The sequence below is a fragment of the Pristiophorus japonicus genome, chromosome 5 (genome assembly GCF_044704955.1).
Source record: "Pristiophorus japonicus isolate sPriJap1 chromosome 5, sPriJap1.hap1, whole genome shotgun sequence".
NCBI classification, from domain to species: Eukaryota; Metazoa; Chordata; class Chondrichthyes; family Pristiophoridae; genus Pristiophorus; species Pristiophorus japonicus.
The window spans coordinates 201,185,209-201,209,655 of NC_091981.1; the positions used below are offsets into that span (position 1 = coordinate 201,185,209).

The window sequence follows — 24,447 nt, forward strand, 5'->3', positions numbered from 1 at the left end:
TGCACTGATCAGTGGGCGATCAGGTCCTGCCCGGCCTTGCAATCAATCAGGGTGGGGTGTGATGGCACGAATTTTAAAAGTTTGATTGATGCTTGATCTGCTCCAATGAGAATCATAGAAACTTACAGTACGGAAGGAGGCCATTTCAGCCCATCGTGTCTGCACCAGCCGACCAAGAGCTATCCAGCCTAATCCCACTTTCCAGCTCTTGGTTCGTAGTGATGTAGGGTATGGCATTTTAAGTGCACCTCCAAGTATCTTTCAAATGTGGTGAGGGTTTCTGCCTCTACCACCCTTTCAGGCAGTGAGTTCCAGACCCCCACCACCTTCTGGGTGAAGAAATTTCCCCTCATATCTCCTCTAAACCTCCACCCAATTACTTTAAATCTATGCCCCCTGGTTTTTGACCCCTCTGCCAAGGGAAACGGGTCCTTTCTATCCAGGCCCCTCATAATTTTCTACATCTCAATCAAGTCTCCCTTTAGCCTCCTCTGTTCCAAAGAAAACCAACCCAGCATCTCCAATCTTCCCTCATAGCCAAAATTCTCCAGTCCAGGCAACATTCTTGCAAATCTCCTCTGCACCCTTTCCAGTGCAATCACATCTTTCCTGTAATGTGGTGATCAGAATTGCACACAGTACTCCAGCTGTGGCCTAATCAGTGTTTTATACAGTTCAAGCTTAACCTCCTTGCTCTCGTATTCCATGCCTCGACTAATAAAGGCAAGTATTCCATATGCCTTCTTAACCCCTTATCTACCTGACCTGCTACCTTTAGGGATCTGTGGACCTGCATTTCAAAGTCCCTTTGTTCCTCTACACTTTTGAGTGTTGTACCATTGCATTCCCTTGCCTTGTTAGACCTCCCCAAATGCATTACCTCACAGTTCTCCGGATTGAATTTAATTTGCCACTGTTCTGCCCACCTGACCAGTACATTGATATCTTCCTGCAGTCCACAGCTTTCTTATTCATTGTCAATCACACAGCCTATTTTAGTGTCATCTGCAAACTTCTTAGTCATACCCCCAACATTTAAGACCAAGACATTGATATATACCACAAAAAGCAAGGGACCCAGCACTCAGCCCTGCGGAACCCCACTGGATACAGCCCTCCAGCTGCGAAAACGGCCATCAACCATTACCCATTGCTTCCTACCTCCGAACCAGTTTTGGATCCGACTTGCCACTTTGCCCTGGATCCCATGGGCTTTTACTTTCGTGACCAGTCTGCCATATGGGACCTTATCAAAAGCTTTGCTAAAATCCATGTACACTACATTATACGCACTGTCCTCATCGACCCTCCTGGTTACCTCCTCGAAAAATTCAATCAAGTTAGTCAGACACGACCTTTCCTTGACAATTACTTGCTGACTGTCCTTGATTAATCCATGTCTTTCCAAATGAAGATTTATCCTGTCCTTCAGGATTTTCCCCAATAATTCTCCCACCACTGAGGTTAGGCTGACTGGCCTGCAATTACTCGGTCTATTCCTTTCTCCCTTTTTAAACAAACTGTTGAGTCCTTAACTCTTAAACATAATCACACGAGGCACATACTGCAGACACAGTCACTCTGTGACCTTCACCTTTATTGCCTGGACCAAGAAATGCTGGCCCTGCGAGGGACCTCCCCTTATATACCTGAATCTCCAGGTAAGGAGTGTCTCCCACAAGTACACCCCCTGTGGTCAAGGTGTGCATTTCTAGTAAGTATGTACAGTATGTAGTGGTTACATGAGGGTTACAGTAGTATGCTGGTTACATACATGACATCACCACCCCCCTCACGTCTTTTTGACTCAAAGGTTAAGTCTATCAGGTGGTCGATGCTCTCTCGTGGAGCGCCGCAGTTGCGGCTCTGGTGGCTGAGCCTTGGCATGCTTTTCTGTCACCTGAGGTGATTCCGGCCTGTCCGGGCTGGCCACAGGGACTGTGCATGTTGGTGATTGTCCTTGTTGCTCGACCACTGGCAGTGGTGTGGTTGACATCTCATGCTCTTCATGTTCATCGGTGTCTATGCTGAACCTTTTCTTTACTTGGTCCAAATGTTTGCGGCATATCTGCCCATTATTGAGTCTGACCACTATGACCCTGTTTCCCTCTTTACCAATTACGGTGCTCTCTAGCCACTTGGGTCCCAATGCATGGTTAAGTACAAATACCGGATCATCTATTTCTATACACCTCTCCCTTGAGTTACGATCGTGGCACTCGGTTTGGGACTGGCGCTTGCCCTCAACAATGTCTGCCAGGGTTGGGTGGATGAGGGACAGCCGCGTTTTGAGCGTACGTTTCATGAGGTGTTCCGACTCCCGTGAGCGAGTGCGGCCGGGACCTATAGGCCAGCAGGAGGCGCGATTGGCGGTACTGCAGAGAGGATCCTTGGATGCGGAGCATGTCTTGCTTTATGACTTGGACTGCACGTTCCGCCTGGCCATTGGAAGCCGGCTTGAACGGCGCCGTCCAGACATGTTTGATGCCATTAGCCGACATAAACTCCTGGAATTCATGGATGATGAAACACGGGCCATTGTCACTGACCAGAATGTCCGGTAAGCCGTGGGTCGCGAAAACCGTGCGCAGGCTCTCCACGGTGATGGATGTCGTGCACGAGTTTAATATGATGCACTCGATCCATTTCGAGTATGCATCGACAATTATCAAGAACATTTTCCCCATGAACGGGCCTGCATAGTCCACGTGAATGCGTGACCAAGGCTTGGTGGGCCAGGGCCACTGGCTGAGCGGGGCCTCCCTGGGGGCGTTGCCCAGCTGGGCACACGTCGTGCACCTGCGAACCCAGTGTTCCAGGTCTGAGTCAGTCCCCGGCCACCATACATGTGACCGGGCAATTGTCTTCATTAGCACAATTCCAGGGTGCTCGCTGAGGAGTTCGCTGATGAATGCTTCCCTCCCCTTCTGGGGCATGACTACTCGGCTGCCCCATAGCAGGCAGTCGGCTTGGATGGAGAGCTCATCCATCCATCTCTGAAACGGTCTGACCTCCTCGGGGCACGCCCCGTGCGTGGGCGCCCAATCCCCCATCAGGACACATTTCTTTATCATGGATAGGAGGGAGTCCCTGTTGGTCCAGAGTTTGATCTGGCAGGCTGTGATGGGGGAGCCTGCGGTGTCAAAAGCCTCAACGGCCATGACCATCTCAGCGCTTTGCTCCTCCGCCCCCTCAGTGGTGGCCAGGGGAAGCCTGCTGAGCGCGTCAGTGCAGTTTTCGGTACCTGGCCGGTGCCGTATGGTGAAGTCATATGCAGCCAGCATGAGAGCTGTATGCGAGCTGATTCATTTGCATTGACCGCCTTGCTGTCGGACAACAGATAAGTTAATGGCTTGTGGTCCGTTTCCAACTCGAACGATCTGCCGAAAAGGTACTGGTGCATTTTCTTTACACCATAAACGCAAGCGAGTGCTTCCTTTTCGACCATACTGTACCCACGCTCTGCCTGGGAGAGCGACCTGGAGGCATAAGCCACCGGCTGGAGTTGTCCGTCTCCATTACCCTGCTGCAGCACACACCCAACCCCATATGATGATGCATCGCATGTTAAAACTAGTTTTTTACAGCGTTAACAGTTTGTTAGAACAAAGCAGGTTCCGCGCCCTGTTGAAACCCGTTCTTGACAGTCCCCCCAAAACCATTCGCAACCCTTACACAGGAGCACGTGTAACAGCTCCAACAATGTACTTAAGTTCGTCTGGAAGTTCCCGAAATAGTCCCAGGAACGATCGCATCTCTGATGTGTTGCCAGGCCGGGGAGCACGAAGGATCGCCTCCGTTTTGGATTCTGTAGGCCGAATCCCGTCTGCGGCAACCCTCCTGCCCAAAAACTCGATCTCTGGGGCCAAAAACACACACTTGACCGCCTTCAGCCGCAGGCCTACCCGGTCCAGTCAGCGTAGCATCTCCTCCAGGTTGTGGAGGTGTTCCTCGGTGTCTCGACCCGTTATTAGGATGTCGTCCTGGAATACGATTGTGCCGGGAATGGATTTCAACAAGCTTTCCATGTTTCTCTGAACGATGGCGGCCGCCGAACGAATGCCAAAAGGACACCTGTTGTAGATGAATAAACCCTTGTGCGTCGTGATGGTGATCAGAAGCTTGGATTCTTCAGCCAGTTCCTGAGTCATGTAGACCGAAGTGAGGTCCAATTTAGTGAACAGTTTGCCACCTGCCAACGTGGCAAAAAGGTCCTCTGCCCTCGGGAGCGGGTATTGGTCCTGCAGGGACACCCATAGAAACATAGAAAATAGGTGCAGGAGTAGGCCATTCGGCCCTTCGAGTCTGCACCGCCATTCAATGAGTTCATGGCTGAACATGCAACTTCAGTATCCCATTCCTGCTTTCTCGCCATACCCCTTGATTCCCCTAGTAGTAAGGACTACATCTAACTCCTTTTTGAATATATTTAGTGAATTGGCCTCAACAACTTTCTGTGGTAGAGAAATTCCACAGGTTCACCACTCTCTGGATGAAGAAGTTTCTCCTCATCTCGGTCCTAAATGGCTTACCCCTTATCCTTAGACTGTGACCCCTGGTTCTGGACTTCCCCAACATTGGGAACATTCTTCCTGCATCTAACCTGTCTAAACCCGTCAGACTTTTAAAGGTTTCTATGAGATCCCCTCTCATTCATCTGAACTCCAGTGAATACAAGCCCAGTTGATCCAGTCTTTCTTGATATGTCAGTCCCGCCATCGCTGCACTCCCTCAATAGCAAGAATGTCCTTCCTCAAGTTAGGAGACCAAAACTGTCACTATACTCCAGGTGTGGCCTCACCAAGGCCCTGTACAACTGTAATAACACCTCCCTGCCCCTGTACTCAAATCCTCTCGCTATGAAGGCCAACATGCCATTTGCTTTCTTAACCGCCTGCTGTACCTGCATGCCAACCTTCAATGGCTGATGTACCATGACACCCAAGTCTCGTTGCACCTCCCCTTTTCCTAATCTGTCACCATTCAGTTAATAGTCTGTCTCTCTGTTTTTACCACCAAAGTGGATAACCTCACATTTATCCACATTATACTTCATCTACCATGCATTTGCCCACTCACCTAACCAAGTCACTCTGCAGCCTCATAGCATCCTCCTCGCAGCTCACACTGCCAGCCAAGTTAGTGTCATTTGCAAATTTGGAGATACTACATTTAATCCCCTCATCTAAATCATTAATGTACAATGGAAACAGCTGGGGCCCCAGCACAGAACCGGGTGATGGTGGCTTTGTAGTCACCGCAGACCCTAATCGAGCCATCCGCTTTAAGGACAGGAACAATGGGACTTGCCCAGTCACTGAATTCAACGGGCGAAATTATGCCCTCTCTGAGCAGCATGTCCAGTTCACTCTCTCAATTTTCTCATGTATCACGGACGGCACACTCTGGCTTTGTGGTGCACTGGTCTGGCGTCCGGGGTGATGCCCTTGAACGTTCCGACACCGGGTTGAAACAGTGAGCCGAATTTTTGTAGTACCTGTGAGCATGAGCTTCGCTCCACAGATGAAATGGCGTGCACATCTCCCCATTTCCAGTTCATCTCGGCTAGCCAGCTCCTTCCCAAAAGCGCGGGGCCATTCCCTGGAACAATCCAGAGTGGCAGCCGGTTCTGTGACCCATTGTGTGTTACCACCACGTTTGCACTGCCTAGCACTGGAATGATCTCTTGGGTGTACATCTGTAGCTGCGTATTAATTCGTTCTGGTTTGGACCTGCTAGCTCTGTGTGGCCATAGTTTCTCAAATTGTTGTGCACTCATGAGGGACTGGCTAGCTCCCGTGTCCAGCTCCATGCCTTTTAATAAAACTTTCATCATCATGGGTGGCGTTTTGGTGTATGAGCTGTGGACGTCAGCCACATGAACCCGCTGAACTTCAGCATCCATGGCTTTACCCCAGGCATTGTCCTGCACTGCAAGCCCCTCACCTGATTCCTCTGTTTCATAGATTAGCCTCGCTACCGGCTGTGTGTAAACCCTTGCCAAATGCCCTCTGGCATTACAATTCATACAGACGAAGTGCTGAAATTTGCAGCTTTTCGCATAATGTCTGCCCCCGCATCTCCAGCATTGGCTGAGATCGTTGTTCACAAAAGGATTGTTAGCAGGCATTCCTCTCTGATTGTTCCCTTGGTTGTTTCTAAACACTCTGATGGTGTGTGTTAATGGTCCCCTTCATGGCATGAATTGCCGCTCCCCTCCATTGTCCCTGTCGGGGCCCATCTTAGAGTCGGTTTCAGCTTGGGCAGTTTCAAAATGCCTTTGCCTGACTGCGAGATCTTGAGCCGCGTTTATCACGTTAATTCCTTGGTCCGTCGCCATGTTGGACCCAGAACTACTTGCGTAAGTTAGCTTGGTCTCTTCTTCCCTGGCTATGAACTATCAATGCTGCCTCTTCTAGAGTTAAGTCCTTGGTCTCTATGAGCTTCCTGAAGATCCCGGCATGGCTAATGCCCTCAATGAAAAAATCCCTTAACATCTCCCCCCTGCAGGCGTCTGAGAACTTAGAGGCTGGCCAAGCGCCGCAAGTCTGCCACGAAGTCCGAGATGTTTTGCCCTTCCCGACGTCGGTGTGTGTAGAACCGGTGACGGGCCATGTGTATGCTGCTCGCCGGTTTTAAGTGTTCGCTGATCAGCTGGCTGAGCTCTTCAAAAGACTTGTTGGCCGGTTTGTGGGTGTGAACAGGTCCTTCATCAGCGCGTATGTTTTTGTCCCACAGCTTGTTAGTAGATGTGCCCTCCGCTTATCAGCCGCATCCTCTTCCAGCCAGTCCTTCGTGACAAAGGTCTGCTGGAGTCTCTCCACAAAATCGTCCCAGTCTTCACCCACACAGTAACGTTCCTCTGAGTTACCGGTGACCATCCTCTGGGTTCAGTGATTCCCATTTCCCGTCGCCAGGTGTTGAGTTCTTAACTCTTAAACATAATCACACAAGGCATGTACTGCAGATACAGTCACTCTGTGACCTTCACCTTTATTGCCTGGACCAAGGAGTGCTGGCCTTGCGAGGGATCTCCCCTTATATACCTGAATCTCCAAGTAAGGAGTGTCTCCCACAAGTACACCCCCTGTGGTCAAGGTGTGCATTTCTAATAAATATGTACAGTAATGTAGTGGTTACATGAGAGTTACAATTGTATAAGGGTTACAGTAGTATGCTGGTTACATACATGACACAAACGTACAACATTAGCAGTCCTCCAGTCCTCTGGCACCGCACCTATAGCCAGAGAGGATTGGAAAATGATGGTCAGAGCCTCTGCTATTTCCTCTTTTGCTTCACTTAACAACCTGGGATACATTTCATCTGGGCCTGGGGATTTATCCACTTTCAAAGCTGCTAAGCCCCTTAATACTTCTTGTCTCGCAATGTTTATCTCGTCTAATATTTCATACTCCTCCTCCCTCGTTGCAAAGTCTGCATTGCCCTTCTCTTTTGTGAAAACGAATGCAAAGTATTCATTAAGAATCCTACCCACGTCTTCCGCCTCCACACACACATTTCCTTTATGGTCTCTAATATGCCTCACTCTTTCTCTAGTTATCCTCTTGCTCTTAATGTATTTATTAAACATCTTTGGGTTTTCCCTGATTTTACTTGCCAACACTCTTTCATGCTCTCTTTGCTTTCCTGCTATCATTTTTAATTGCACCCCTGCAACTTCTTATACTCCTAGAGTTTCTGCAGTGTTGAGTTCTCGGTATCTGTCATATGCTTTCTTTTTTTTCTTTATCTTACCCTTTATGTCCCTTGACATCGAAGGGCTCTAGATATGTTTTTTTTTTAAGGTAACATACTTGCTCTGTACCCTCAGGATCTCCTCTTTGAATGCCTCACACTGCTCTGACATTGATTTACCATCAAGTAGCTGTTTCCAGTCCACTTTGGCCAAATCCCATCTCGGCTCAGCAAAATTGGCTTTACCCCCAATTGAGAACTTTTATTCCTGATCCCCCTTTATCCTTTTGCATAACTACCCTAAATCTTACTGAATTATGATCACTAGCACCAAAATGCTCTCCCACTGATACCCCTTCCACCTGCCCCTCTTTATTCCCCAAAACCAGGAATGGTGAGCTGCCATACCTGCCCTTCTTTCAGCCATGTCTCAGTAATAGCTATAATATCGTACTCCCAAGTGTCAATTTGTGCTCTCAGCTCATATGCCTTATTTCCTATACTCCTTGCATTGAAGTCTATCCCATTTAGTATTGCCAAACTCCCCTGTTGTCTATTTTCCAATCCTTGTTTCCTCGGTCTTCCAAATTCATTTTCGACTTCTACTTCTCTGCTGCCCAATTCCAGCTTTGCTTCTCTCCCCACTGAAACTATTCTCTGGTTCTCATCCCCCTGCCAAGCTAATTTAAACCCTCCCCAACAGCACTAGCAAATCCCCCTGTGAGGAAAACCTCTTTCTGCCTATGTCGTATGGACCACGACCTCTGGCTGTTCTCCCTCTTTCCTCCTTCCCACCCCCCCCAGAATGTCTTGCAACCGCTCGTTGACATCATTGACCCTGGCACCAGGGAGGCAACTTACCATCCTGGAGTCATTTCTGCGGACACAGAAACATCATTCCATTCCCCTGACTATTGAATCCTGTAACACTATTGCTCTTCCATTCTTCTTCCTGCCCCCCCCCCTCCCCCAGTGCAGATGAGTCACCCGTAGTGCCATGGACTTGGCTCTGACTGCACTCCCCAGAGGCACCATCACCCTCACCAGTACTCAGAACAGAATACTGGTTGGAGAGCGAGATAGATTCTGGGGACGCCTGCACTACCTGCCAAGTACTGCTTCTGTCTGGTGGTCTCCTACTTCCTCTCTGCCTGCACACTTGAGTTGCGGGGTGACCACCTCCTGAAACATGCTATTCACAAAATTCTCAGTCTCTCTGATGCACCGCAGTTACTCCAGCCGCCGTTCAAGTTCCACGGGACTGAGCTGCCCTGCCATGCCTCTAGTTAATAGACTCTGAACTATCGAGCAGAAATAAACTCTGAAATTTAGCAAAACACACCCAGCAGCTACTAAGCAATCTGCTGATTTAATTAATGAGTTTTTTTAGATTAGAAATATCACTTATCTGTTTACTTTTTTAATTGCAGCTCTTAATTTACACCCATGCCCAAGGTTTTAAAACAAAGAGAAATACTCACAAACCAACCAGGCTGCAGTGGATGTGTCTGGGCCAATAGGCAGGGGTACAGGGGGGGGGGGGGGGGGCAGGGCTTTCCCGGGCGTTTCTGAGGAGCTGCGAGAGGGAAGGAACGGTTGGGAGAGGGAGGGAAGGTGGGAGGGGGAGAGAGAAGATGGGACGGGGAGAGAGAGAGAGAAAGACAGAGTGGGGGAGGGCATAAACGTTGATTCTATATACAAAGATGATGACAGTCTAAACAAGTACTGTTGCAATAAAGATACTAATTTGACCGCAAATGTTTTGCAGGTCTCTGCTAGTTATAGCTTATTTTCCTCCCATGTTAAGTACATGGAATGCATAATGAACAGTTTGAAATAACAACTTGCATTTCTATAGCGCCTTTAACATTGAAAAAGTCTTGTTTGGATGCACAAATACTACTGCCCTCCTAAACCTGTTGGCTGCGAGAGACCATGGCAAGCCACGGGATTAGATTTAGGTTTCAGTGATTAAGTGAATATGCCATTGCAATTACTGACCAACAGTGATCTCTTTATTTCCTCAGAGTACAGCGGCCAAAAAATACTGCTGGTATGTGGATGCAGGATATCCCACTTATTTTATGTAAGTACTCTTTAATGAGAAGTTTAATAATACATGTAATGGAGCATATCAACTGTTGAATAACATTGTTTTACTCTATTAATGCTTCCGAGTGCAACGGTCACAAATGCACTATTTAGAGAGATCAACGTCAGATTGGCCTGTTCCAATTAACTTGTTCCTCAGCAATTCCTGACATTTTCACATACGTTAAGCTTAATTTGAATTGGAAAATAGATCAAATGTTTGTTTCTATCAACAGCAGCAACCTAAACTGATCTCCAAAGATCTAGAGCTTTGGTAACAGAAAAATGAAAGACAAAATACTACTATGTTGGGAGATTATTAAATTCCTCTGTTCTTCCCTGATTCCTCACGTCTCCCAGGACCACACAGCAGTACCCAAGAGGAGTAGCATCAAGACCTGACCCTCTGGCAACATTGTTCTGAGCTGATTACAAAGATGTGAATGACAGCCACTGAGGCCAGCTCTACCTGAAATTTTCTCTCCTTCAATGCAGCTGAGATAGTGAAATGAGCAATTCCAAGTGAATCTCTGATATTTCCACATTATAATATTTATAAGAGGGAACAACTTTACAATTCTAAAGGGGGTGCATGAACAGAAAGACCTGGGGGTATATGTGCACAAATTGTTGAAGGTGGCAGGGCAGGTTGAGAAAGCGGTTAAAAAAGTATATGGGATCCTGGGCTTCATAAATAGAGGGATAGAATACAAAAGCAAGGATGTTATAAAGAACCTTTATAAACATTGGTTCGGCCTTAACTGGAGTATTGTGTCCAATTCTGGGCACCGCACTTTAGGAAGGATGTGAAGGCCTTAGAGAGGGTGCAGAAAAGATTAACAAGAATGATTCCAGGGATGAGGGACTTCAGTTACATGGAGAGACTGGAGAAGCTGGAGTTGTTCTCCTTAGAGCAGAGAAGGTTGGGAGGAGATTTGATAGAGGTATTCAAAATCATGAGGGGTCTAGACTGATTAGATAGAGAGAAACTGTTCCCATTGGCGGAACCAGAGGACACAGATTTAAGGTGATTGGCAGAAGAACCATAGGCTACATGAGGAAAAACATTCTTATGCAGTGAGTGGTTAGGATCTGGAATGCACTGCCTGAAAGGGTGGTGTAGGCAGATTCAATCGTGGCTTTCAAAAGGGATTTGGATAAGTACCTGAAGGGAAAAAAAATTGCAGGGCTATGGAGAAAGGGTGGGGGAGTGGGACGAGCTGAAGTGCTCTTGCAGAAAGCTGGCATGGGCATGATGGGCCAAATGTTCTCCTCCTATGCTGTAACCATGCTATGATTCTATGAACTTTGTTTCTCAAGGTGTAAAAGTTAGATTTCAAAAATGTCAATTTAATTTAAAGCCAATTTGTGTTCCCTCCCAATTATTTCTCTTCCTCTGCCCTCAGTTCCCCCAGGTCTCTTTCTTTTCTAACCCCGACACCCCCCCCACCCCTCACTTCCCACCCTCGACTGAAGGAGCTAACGCATGTTAGGTTGGGTCCCACTGATGCTGGTAACCTGCAGTATCTCCTAAGTTGCCATTCTTTATGTAAGTGCAAGTAAGCTATTCAGCCTGGTTGAACATAATTGTTGAGCCTGATCCTGGCCTCCTAATATCCACACCCTGGATAGTGATCAGGATAGGTGTCTTTAATATTACAATAAGAGCAGGAAAACAGGGTACCTTTGGTAGGAGATGATACTAATGATATCTTTGATCCAGACTTGATAGGCCAAATTGTATCAAAATGTCTATAATTTCTTGCTTGATTTAACCCCCCCCTCCCCCCAAACCAAGCCCAGGACACTGAAGTTAATTGTACAACCCCTATTAGCCTTGATTCCTTTTCAGAAGGAATTGTGCAATGTTTACTGAACCTTCTTCAGAAAATCTAATTAAAAAATAATTTTACTGGGAGGGCCTACACCTAGTTTTGGAAATCTGAAGGTAGTTATGAAGTTAACCAATTTAAAAGTAGAAACAATTGATATCAAATTATTTAAGGATCAAACTTTAATTTATTGAGACTATCCAAAATCCTGTGCTCCAAATTAAAACAGCATATTGAGAGTTACTTCAAGACTGGTTTAAATTCAGCGCAGTCAGACAATAATGCTAATATATCAATTCACCTGGTTCAAAGGGAATGATAGTGTACAAGAAATGGGAATGTGCTTCAGGACAGAGTTTGCATCTTGGCCTAGATTGAAGTACATTGTCAAAATATTGTCATACCTGAGCTGCCTCAGGCAAAGCAAACTTGTGTTCCATTACATTTTTGTTCCCCTCCTCTAGATGAGCACACATCCGCAAAATAATACAGTGCTCCCAGTATTGAGCTGTACTTGAAGGGAACATGAAACAGAATTTGAGTAGCAGTGTTATATCTCTTTCTCAGATCTGTGCGCAATGCTTGGAGTGCGGGCTTGTTGAATTTACCTGCACAAAAATACCCTGACCAACTTTGGCACAAATTTCTGTTCTCTGGGTGGACAGTAACTATTAAGTCTGTCCAGTGATCCTAGTAGTTGATGTCTCTTGTTTTGTAGGCCTATATATAAATTCTCCAGATGGCAATGCCTAGCCTATACTTTTTGTGAGTCTATATTTAAACTGTCCTGGAGCAGTGTTAATTCCCCAGTTTTGCACAGATAATCCTAGTAACAATCCCTATCCTAGAATTCTGGGTGGATGTGCAGATGATCCAGAGGATTCCATACTAATAAATATAATTTTTTTTCTGCAGATGTTACATCTCTAGCTTTTTTGCTTGATGTCTCTAATTGACACTTGTATTGAAAACCCTCAAATGAACCTGGGTATAAGGATTGACAAGGCATCAAGATGCAGCACCAACAACAACTTGTATTTATATAGCGCCTTTAACATTAGTAAAACATACCAAGGCGCATCACAGGAGCATTATAAGTCAAAAAAAATTGACACCAAGCCACATAAGGAAAAATTAGGGCAGGTGACCAAAGGCTTGGTTAAAGAGTTAGGTTTTAAGGAGCGTCTTAAAGGAGGAAAGAGAGGTGGAGAGGTTTAGGTAGGGAACCAATCTAATATATCAGAGTGGTGTGGCATGAGGTTTTATCCTATGCTTCCATTTTGGCATGTGTTGAATGTTAATCAGGTTGTGGAAATAGCAAGTAAACGAAGGGCACTAAAGGCATGGGGAGAACATTCTCCATGGGAAGAGAAATCAGAAGGCAAGCCCTCGGGCACTTCTAATGGCTAAGACTGCAGACCAACACTTGCAGAGGTCTGCTATTGGCAACAGGGAAATAATGCACAGTATGGAGGATTTAAAGCGAAGATATTAATTTTAAAATGTGTCAAACATCAATCAGTAAGAACAACAACTGACTGCTGAAATCATTTGAAATTCTAACTAGTTGGCACAAAATACACATTTGTCACTACTGGGAATATGCCCAAATGGCAGCCAGCGATTTTCTGGTGCTGAAGTTTAGTTCAAAGATTCCCCAATATTGGGGCGCCGGCGTCGACGACCACGCAGAATGTTTGGCGCCATACATTCTGCTGCTGGTGTATGTTTAAAAAGTACCTTGCGTGCATTTCGGGCCGTTAGACCAACTTTCCTCATCAACGATATTTTTAAAATCACGTACAGACCCTAGAAACACCGTAGGAAAAAACCTTACCTGCAGTTACAGAAATCCACGCTGGCCCGCTCCAATCCCCAGCCGAAGGCCCTCCAATGCTATTTTATATCAAATTTATGCAGCTTAAAAATTAAATACGAAAAAAGAAAACTTGCCATTAATGCTCCGAAATCCAATTAAAAGAAATCCAAGCTTTGTGTTGACTGCTACTGGAGTGACTTCGGCAGCTGGTATCAGCCAAAGGAGCTCCCCGAAGAGGTGCGCAAAGTGATTTTTTTTTTAGTTGGTCGTTTTTGGGGGGGGGGGATTTGAGCGCATGCTCTGTGCGTTTCATATGCCCTGCCCTGCGAGATTGACTCGGGTAGTGCCGGCGCCAGAAGCTGCGTATGATTGAAGAAAACTTTGGATTTTTATTTTCAAGCGTCGAGGGGCCAAAAGAAAAGGACGTCCAGGTGAGTGTGCGCCATTTTTAAAAATTCGGGTAACTTGGGCCCATATATTTTGTCACTTTTCTCATTACGTTGAAATAAAGCACAGAAACTGCCTAAATGGTCTGCTGATGTTTATCCTCCTCCCAACCCTCTTTATCTAACCCTATCATCATAACCTTCTATTGCTTTCTCCCTCATGCACTTATCTAGCTTCCCCTTAAATGCATCTAAACTATTCGCCTCAACTACTTCATCTGGTAGCAAGTTCCACATTCAAACCACTCTCTGGGTAAAGAAGTTTCTCATCAATTCCTTTTTGGATTTATTAGTGTCTATCTTATATTTATGACCCCTAATTTTGGATTCCCCTAGAAGTGGAAACATCTCTATGTCTACCCTATCAAACCCTTTTGTAATATTAAAGACCTCAATTTGGTCATTCCTCAGCCTTTTCTTTTCTAGAGAAAAGAGCCCCCAGCCTTACAATTGGTCTTTTGTCCTCAAATTCAAGGGTTGGGGACACCAAGCAGTCTTGCACACCTTATCATAATTTAGATAACAGCTGCTGAAAGACTATGTGGCTGACTTGGTAAACTGCTTTGCTATAAAAAGATGGTCCATCTTTGAAAAGCAGCAGTGCGGTAACACCTTGCCCTGTTACAAGTGCATCTCCTTACAGCCAACACAGAAAACTCTTTGTCATTGTGATTGAGCAGCCCATTTTCCCCTCATGTTATGCTTGAAGGAGGATTTGTGTTAGCTGCTCCTGCATGGAAATGCTGGATAAAAATACAACCAGGAAAAGCAATTGGCTTTGTTGATACTCATCTTGAAGCTGTCAATCCTTTGCTCGATATTATTCAGAAGGTTCTGAGTGAATGGGTTCTCAGATTTTCTCCGTGGCCTCTGGTAATTCCTGAAGACCTGATAACTCAACTGTAGACTGGAGATGTTGGGATTGTTCTTCTTAGATCAGAGAAGGCTACAGCAGAGTTAATAGGTGTTTAAAATCATGATGGGTTTAGATAGAGAAACTGTTTCCTGTGGCTGATGGGTTAATAACTAGAAGGCACAGATTTAAGGTGATTGGCAAAAGAACCAGAGGTGACGCGAGGAACAGCTTTTTTATACAACAAGTGGTTAGAATTTGGAATGCGCTGCCTAAAAGGATGGTGGAAACAGATTCAATAGTAGCCTTCAAAAGCAAATTGGAAAAATACTTGGGAGAAAAATTGCAGGGATATGGAGAAAGAGTGCAGGAGTGGAGACTAGCTGGATTGCTCTTTGGAAGAGCCGGCACAGACTTGATGGGCAGAATGGCCTCCTTCTGTGCTGTACTATTCTATGATTCTATGGAAAGATACAGTATTTGCGGTCTGGATGACTACAAATTAGCAGCGTTCACCGTCATTCTGCTTTTGAAACTGACCACAACTTCGGGATTTGGCACATACACAGGCACATGCGGAAATCCTGAAGTGCAGTCTTTCATTCAGCTCTGACGCAGGCTGCACTGTGCCCCCCCCACCCCCCCACCCCCACAGCCGTAAATCTGTGTATTCACTCAAATCAGGAAAACTGATCAAAACTTCAGCTCTTCTGCAGTAATTATGTTCTTAAATTTCCCACTTAAAGGTTTGCCCCAAAGGCATTCGGCATAACTGGAGTATTAACATCGTACTGACTGTTAAGCAAAAGTTAAGGACCTGAATAACTAATTTTAATTTTGTGCACTGTGAAATGTATCCATTTTAATAAAAAATTAAAATTAAGAAACTTTTGAGAATTTTTTAAAAAATTAAAAATTTGTTCATCTTTATTTCAGGTTTGCCTTTTCCCCGTGAGAGCCCAAATCTTTGTTTTGCTCTTTCTAACATTTTTAAAAGCTTACTCATTTCCTTGTTCACTGTCTGATAATTCTGCGTTTCGATTGGCAGCTTAGTCAGCAGCTCACACAAGTAGATCCACACTAACCTCCGTTGATTTGAATTGAACTTGGAAAACCCAAAGTTTTTGACCGATCGCAAGATCCTTGTGCGAAGCCTTGGCTTTCGCTTCGCTGTTGACTGCAAATTCCAGGCCACTGTATTTAAAACTATTGTCTCTGCATTATGACTGCTTTATATTAGTTACGTATTTTATGAACAAAATTTATTGTATATTTAAAGCGGTAGGTTTCTATGCAATTTCTATGCAATACCTGTTGAGCTCGCACAATGATGAGGGTTGGCAATGTTAATTGTCACTATACACCTACCAGAACAGTAGGTGAAATTTGAAACTGGTGCTTCAGTCTAAATGTATTTCTGCACTTTGGCCACCTGGTGGCTCTGCACTGGTGCCACTGCACACAAAAACAATCTGAGGTAATATTGGAGTAAGAATGATGATGAATCTAATTATTTAAAGAAAATTGAGCCTTGTAACTCTCTTGTAAATCAGAGCCTCCTGTTTTAGTAAAATAAAATAGAACTTATCTGGGCATTAAGCCTCCACCCCTGCATTCCCCCCCCGCCTCAACTAAAGCACTTTGCCACCTCTTCCCCAGCCTATTATCCTGTGTGTAACACCACAGATCACCATATATCACCAACGATGTCTCTGCAAGATCCTGCAGATCCCCTGGGAGGATAGATGCACCAACATCAGTGTCCTCGACCAGGCTAAAATCCCCAGCATTGAAGCGCTGACCACGCTTGATCAGCTTCATTGGGCAGGCCACTTAGTTCGCATGCCAGACACGAGACTCCCTAAACAACTGCTATATGCCGAGCTCCTTCATGGCAAACGAGCCAAAGATGGGCAGCAGAAACTGTACAAGGACACCCTCAAAGCCTCCCTGGTGAAGTGCGACAGCACCACTGAAGCCTGGGAGACTCTGGCCGAAGACCGTCCTAGGTGGAGAAAGTGCATACGGGAGAGCGTTGAGTTCTTCGAATCTCAACGCTGCGAGCGTGAAGAGATCAGGCGCAGGCAGCGGAAGGAGCTTGCGCCAAATCAGTGCCACCTTCCCCTGACTAATATCTGTCCCACCTGTGACAGGGTCTGTGGCTCTCGTGTTGGACTGTTCAGCCACCAAAGAACTCACTTTAGGAGTGGAAGTAAGTCTTCCTCGATTTCAAGGGACTGCCTATGATGATGAGATCACAGTTATAAGTTTATTAGTTAAACCTGTCATCGTTCATGTTTTATATTGGTGCTTCAATTGGCATTGTAGTGCACTGATAGAATTGACATTGTATAGTCAGTGCTGTAGTTGATAATGTAATTAAATACCAAACTGCATACTACCAACAACTCGATTTGATTTACTGTACTATCTGTTATAGTGACTGTAACATATTGTCAAATTCATATCAATTAATGCATATTCTGAGCAGTTTTATGCAAACTGGACTGAGACTAGTAGAATTTGATGTGCAAAGCCACTTGTTTTGATATTCCTCCTTCCTGTCTAGTCTGAATTTGAACCCAGTCACACTAATTTTTGTCACAAAATGTTACAGATTTCTTAATGTAGTTTGTGGTCCTCTTGTCATGGTGTCTGGAGTAAAAGCTGAAATTGTGCGTCTTTTGATTGACTTGATTAAGGTGATGCTGGTCATTGAGGACTAATTTGTCACCTTTTTCAAGTTACATGCAGGATGATCAAAATTAAGTTTCTTTTGATTAGTGAATGATTGAAGTGACTATAATAAAGAGTTTGGAATCTATTCTAAATTTAATATTGACTGAAGAATGTCCGATTTAATGACATTTTTGTGAGGAATAATATTTTCAGAAAAGCTGCTGAATCATTATCCGGCAGTGAGCCAAATTCTCATTTTGATTGGTGGAGAAGACTTTTAAGTTAAAAGTAATAGAAAAATAGTGTAAAAGATAGTCTTAAAAGATGGTGTATTGTTTTAGCACTCTGTCCTTCACTTGTTGGACCTGGATTCCAATCTAACCAAAGCTGATTGGAAGTAGGTCCCCTCTCTGATTGCTATTGTTACAAGTGGCTATGGCACAAATCTGCCAGTAATTGAACATAAAGTGGGACTAAATTAATAGTATAATTCAGAGGTTGTAAGGGTCGTTAGTGTGGGAAACTTAAATCTCACGTGCAGTAAGCAGCATTTGCCTGAATGCAGCATTAAGGCATGTTGGTGAGACAGAGTAAAAAGAGATTTACTAATGACGAACCAATGCTATACTCTGCCTAGGAGTGTTTGCGACTGACAGTGAAATTTGGACACTCTTTCATTCCCTCCCTATGCTATGGACAAAACACTTCACCTCCCTGAAGATAAAATGGGCTATACCTTAAATTGTGAAACATACAAGTGCTTTGCATGTTCAATCCATGTATTCACTGCTCCCTTGGGATCTTTCACAGCCAATTTATTATTTTTGAGGTACAGTCACAGTTTTTATGTAGCTAAATGGGGTTACTGAGTTACACACCGCAAAGTAGTTAATCTGGTGATGTTTGAGGGAAGAATATTGTCCACAACACTTCCTTGCTCCATAGAATCATGCCATGAAATCTTGTATCTTTACTCATCTAACAGGACAGACAGATGGGGCCTTGGTTTACAGTCTTTCCTTGAAAGATTGCACTGCCAACAGTGCAGTAAATCTTCAGTACTGAACTCTATCAGCTTAGATAACGTTCTCAAATCCTGAAGTGGGGATTGAACCCACAAATTTCGAACGCTGGGCCAAGAGTGCCAACAACTGAACAAAGCTGATATTTAATTCACAGCAAGTGAATCAAGAAAATAGTCAGGAATGAGGTCAACTGTAATTATCCTTAATAAAAGGAATCAACATTGGAGCCAAAGAATAACACTGCTGATGCACAGAATGCTGTTGCCATTGTATTGACCAATGTATTTGACATAATGTGCTTCTTTCATAGATGCCGCGCATATGAGGACTGTTGTGGAACAAGATGCTGTATGCGAGCATTCTCTATTCAACGGTTATGGTATTTTTGGTGAGTTTTTAAAAAGAGTACAGTTATCTACATTAAATAATAGGCTGGTAAATTATGGGGAAAGAAATAAACTATAGACCAATCTCCTCAGATCTTGTCTGCCTTCAATTTTCTGGTACTGTATGAAAATGACTGACATATTCACTCATACCTCTTTGCACATATTGTCTTGTTTAATTTAATCTTGGGCACTATATATATTTCAGCTATATGCAATGAAGACAGTCTATAACAACTCAACTTTCAGCTCACAGCTATAGTTCAGGTTTACTTGAATTAGAATTGTTTTTTTTATTTATTCACGGATGTGGGTGTCACTGGCAAAGCCAGCATTTATTGCCCATCCCTAATTTCCCTTGAGAAGGTGCTGCTTTGCAATCCATGTGGTGAAGGTACTCCCACAGTACTGTTAGGGAGGGAGTTTCAGGATTTTGACCCAGCAACGATGAAGGAACGGTGATATATTTCCAAGTCAGGATGGTGTGTGACATGGAAGGGAACTTGAAAGTGGTGGTGGTGTTCTCGTGCGCCTGCTGCCCTTGGCCTTCTAGGTGGTAGAGCTTGCAGGTTTGGGAGGTGCTGTCAAAGAAGCCTTGTTGAGTTGCTGCAGTCCATCTTGCAGATGGTACACACTGCAGCCAGGTGTGCTAGTGGTGGAGGGAGTGAATGTTTAAAGTGGGGGAGGATAGGATGTCAATCAAGCGGGCTGCTTTGTCCTGGATGGTGTCAAGCTTCTTGAATGTTGTTGGAGCTGCTTCATTCAGGCAAGTGGGGAGTGTTCCACCACACTTTTTGTGCCTTGCAGATGATGGAAAGGCTTTAAGGAGTCGGGAGGTGAGTCGCACACCACAGAATACCCAGCCTCTGACCTGCTCTTGTATCCACAGTATTTATGTGGCTAGTCCTGATATGTTTCCGATCAATGGTGATCCCAGGATGTTGATGGTGGGGGATTCGGCAATGGTAATGCAATAGAATTTTTTTTGATGAGATAAGAGAGGTTTGGTGAGGGCAATGAGGTTGACGTGGTGTATTTAGATTTCCAAAAGGTGTTTGATAAAGTACCACATACTAGGCTTGCCTAGAGAAAAGTTGAAGCCCATGGAATAAAAGGGACAGTAGTAGCATGGATACGAACTAGGCTAAGTGACAGGAAACCGAAAGTAGTGGTGAACAGTTTTTATAGGACTGGAGGAAGGAATACAGTGATGTTCTCCAGGGGTCGGTACTAGGACCACTGCTTTTCTTGATGTATATTAATGTCTTGGACTTGGGCGTATAGGGCACAATTTCAAAATTTGCAGATGACATAAAACTTGGACATATAGTGAACAGTGAGGAGGATAGTGATAAACTTCAAGAAGACATAGACAGTCTGGTGGAATGGGAAGACACATGGCAGATGAAATTTAATGCAGAAAAGTGTGAAGTGATGGATTTTGGTAGGAATAATAAGGAAAGGCAATATAAACTAAAGGGTACAATCCTAACGGGGGTGCAGGAAGTTATGAGGAACCTGTATAAAACACTGGTTCAGCCGCAACTGCTGGAGTATCGTGTCCAATTCTGGACACTGCACTTTAGGAAGGATGTGAAAGCCTCAGAGAGGGTGCAGAAAAGATTTACGAGAATCATTCCAGGGATGAGGGACTCCGGTTACATGGATAGACTGGTTAAGCTGAGGTTGTTCTCCTTAGAGCAGAGAAGGTTGAGAGGAGATTTGATAGAGGTGTTCAAAATCATGAGAGGTCTAGACAGAGTAGATAGAGAGAAACTGTTCCCATTGGTGGAAGGGTCGAGAACCAGAGGGCACAGATTTAAGTTGATTGGCAGAAGAACCAAAGACGACATGAGGAAACACTTTTTTATGCAGTGAGTGGTTAGAATCTGGAATTCACGTCTGAAAGGATGGTGGAAGCAGATTCAATCGTGACTTTCAAAAGGGAATTGAATAAGTACATGAAGGAAAAAAATTGCAGGCCGACGGGGAAAGGACAGGGGAGTGGGACTAGCTCTTGCAAAGAGCTGCCACAGGCCGTAGGCATCCTTCTGTGCTGCAGTGATTCTTTGATTGTCAAGGGGAGGTGGTTAGACTCTTGTTGGAGATAGGCATTGCCTGGCACTTGTGTGGCACGAATGTTACTTGCCACTTATCAGCCCAAGCCTGAATGCTGCCCAGGTCTTGAAGCAGTTCGTGCCCATATGCAGCAATATCTGAGGAGTTGTGAATGGACTGAACACTGTACAATCATCAGTGAATATTCCCACTTTTGACCTTGTCCTTGAAGCAGCTGAAGATGGTTGGGCCTAGGACACTGCCCTGAGGAACTCCTGCAGCGATGTCCAACAACCTCAACCATCTTCCTTTGTGCTTTACGGCTATTTATAAATTTAATTGAACTTTAAAACTGCAGACTAGAGTTGGACTTTCTGGCTAATTACCTATTTAGCTTCTGGTAAGTAAGTCTGTCATGCAGAGCTTTTGAGTGAAGGAAATAAGCTAGATGTGTGAGAATATAGGCAGTAGCAGAGGTACTGCCATGTATAAAGTATGGAGAGGACAAAGCAGGAAACTATAGACCAATTAGCCTAACATCTGTGGTTGGGAAAATGTTGGAGTCAATTATTAAAGAAGCAGTAGCAGGACATTTGGAAAAGCAAAATTCGGTCAGGCAGAGTCGGCATGGATTTATGAAGGGGAAGTCATGTTTGACAAATTTGCTGGCGTTCTTTGAGGATGTAACGAACAGGGTGGATAAAGGGGAACCAGTGGATGTGGTGTATTTGGACTTCCAGAAGGCATTTGACAAGGTGCCACATAAAAGGTTACTGCACAAGATAAAAGTTCATGGGGTTGGGGGTAATATATTAGCATGGATAGAGGATTGGCTAACTAACAGAAAACAGAGAGTCAGGATAAATGGTTCATTTGCTGGTTGGTAACCAGTAACTAGTCAGGTGCCGCAGATATCAGTGCTGGGACCCTAACTATATAGAATCTATATTAATAACTTGGAAGAAGGGACTGAGTGTAACGTAGCCAAGTTTGCTGATGATACAAAGATGGGAGGAAAAGCAATGTATGAGGAAGACACAAAAAATCTGCAAAAGGACATAGGCTAAGTGAGTGGGCAAAAATTTGGCAGATGGAGTATAATGTTGGAAAGTGTGAGGTCATGCACTTTGGCAGAAAAAATCAAAGAGCAAGTTATTATTTAACTGGAGAAAGATTGCAAAGTGCCGCAGTACAGCGGGACCTTGTGCATGAAACACAAAAGGATAGTATGCAGGTACAGCAAGTGATCAGGAAGGCCAATGGTATCTTGGCCTTTATTGCAAAGGGGATGGAGTATAAAAGCAGGGCAGTCTTGCTACAGCTACATAGGGTATTGGTGAGGCCACACCTGGAATACTGCGTGCAGTTTTGGTTTCCATATTTACGAAAGGATATACTTGCTTTGGAGGCAGTTCAGAGAAGGTTTACTAGGCTGATTCTGGGGATGAGGGGGTTGACATATGAGGAAAGGTTGAGTAGGTTGGGCCTCTACTCATTGGAATTCAGAAGAATGAGAGATGATCTTATCGATACGTATAAGATTGTGAGGGGGGTTGACAAGGTGGATGCAGAGAGGATGTTTCCACTGATGGGGGAGACTAGAACTAGAGGGCATGATCTTAGAATAAGGGCCGCCCATTTAAAACAGAGATGAGGAGAAATATCTTCTCTCAGAGGGTTGCAAATCTGTGGAATGTGCTGCCTCAGAGCTATGGAAGCTGGAACATTGAAAACATTTAAGACAGAAATAGACAGTTTCTTAAACGATAAGGAGTTATGGGGAGTGGGCAGGGAAGTGGAGCTGAGTCCATGATCAGATCAGCCATGATCTTATTGAATGGCGGAGGGGCCGTATGGCCTGCTCCTGTTCCTATTGTGTTCTTGTATAATGTGACATTGGCAACAGTGGGATGTCTAAGAATTCAAGATTGTGCTGTTTTCCATTTACTAAAATTAATAGATGGTAACTCAAAGCCATATGCACACTTTACTGGTGAGGGTTCTTGCCAAGTGTGCGATTTCATAAACCAGCCTAGAGAACTAAATGGATATTCTCAAATTGGCGCGTTATAGCCAATGGTGTGCCAGGGATCTGTGTTGGGACTCTCTTGTTCTCTACCCATAAATGATTTGGACTTGGCATTGAGGAAATATTATCAACATTTGCTGATAACATATGGCAAATATAGTTCATAAATATTAATTTGCATATTTTAAGAAAAAAGAGAATGAAATGATCTTAATGAAGTTAAGTAACAGGGATCTAGGGTGCAGATGAACAGATTGTTAAAAGTAGGATTGCAGATGGAAAAGAAGCGAATGGTATTCTGGGTTTTTAAAGCAAATTTTATTTCCAATTCCAGCATCTGCAGTATTTTGCTTCTGGAATGGTATTCTGGGTTTTATTTCATCATCATCATTGGCGTCCCTTGGAATCGAGGAGAATCATATTTCTCCAGCGACTTGAGGTGTCTACTGTACATGGTCCATGCTTCTGAGCCATACAGGAGGGCAGGTATTACTACAGCCCTGTAGACCATGAGCTTGGTGGCAGTTTTATTTCCAATTTCAGCCAATGCAGTATTTTGCTTCTGGAATGGTATTCTGGGTTTTATTTATGCGGTCATTGAATACAAAAGCAAAGTGGCGGTGAAAAATATGTACAAGATATTGGTTAGGCTACCATGTGCAGTTTTGGGCATTCAATTAGTGAGAATATTTGAGCCTTGGCAAAAGTGCAATGTAGATTAATTTGGATGATCTAAGAATGCGACCTCAAAACTAGTGCTGCAATTACTGGAGCAGAGAAGAGTAATTGGAGATCTAATAGAAGCATTCAAATTTATGAAAGGATTTTAGAAGGTAAATTAGTGAAAGGTTATTTGCTGATAGCTAGATGAAGAGGGGGGGGAAGTGATTCATGTGGAGTGTAAACACTGGCATAGACCAGTTGGGCCGACTGGCCTGTTTCTGTGGTGTAAATTCTCTGTAATTTCCACTGATTGGGTAAGAAGGGGACATAAACTCTGGATTAGTACTGGAAGAATGCAAGGAGAGATTAAAGGGAACTTTTCACCCAAAGGGTTATTAGAATATGGAATACAATGATACCTGGGTCAAGAAATCATCATGTTTTAAGAAGGAATTAGGACCCCATTTTTGCAAAGCTTCATTGCCATTGTGGAGCCTTGTTAATGGCTAGTGCAGGTTCCAAAATTGGGCCGACAGACTTGTGTGCTTTATTTTTGACACAGAAACTGGCCATGCACAAGTAGGCTGCAGTGGAGTGCCGTGCTAGCCTTGTGATGCTGTGCTGGATTCACATACTTCTCTTTGGCCGACTTCACCTATTTAAACTGGATACATGGATCGTCTGGGCTAGATAATTAGGTTTCCTAAAGCCAACTGAGTTTGTAAAGTTGATTGGAATTTTTTCTGTGTTTTTTTCATGAGCATTTATTTGTTGTTTCATTTTCCTTGCTGCATTAAACTTTGGTAATTTTTTTTGGCACAGTAACAATCATTTTCCCACATAGTCTTATTTTCAGATGCCATTTAAT

General features: G+C 44.3%; 1 protein-coding gene across 1 annotated transcript in view; it reads left to right on the top strand.

Annotated features, from left to right (window-relative positions):
- Positions 1 to 24,447, top strand: part of LOC139264561 (WW domain binding protein VOPP1-like) — an 82,002-nt gene that overhangs the window by 34,089 nt on the left and 23,466 nt on the right. Inside the window, exons 2-3 of the mRNA XM_070881222.1 lie at positions 9,726 to 9,784; positions 18,754 to 18,831. Coding sequence (XP_070737323.1) covers positions 9,726 to 9,784; positions 18,754 to 18,831 — 137 coding nt within the window. The remainder of the gene's footprint in view (positions 1 to 9,725; positions 9,785 to 18,753; positions 18,832 to 24,447) is intronic.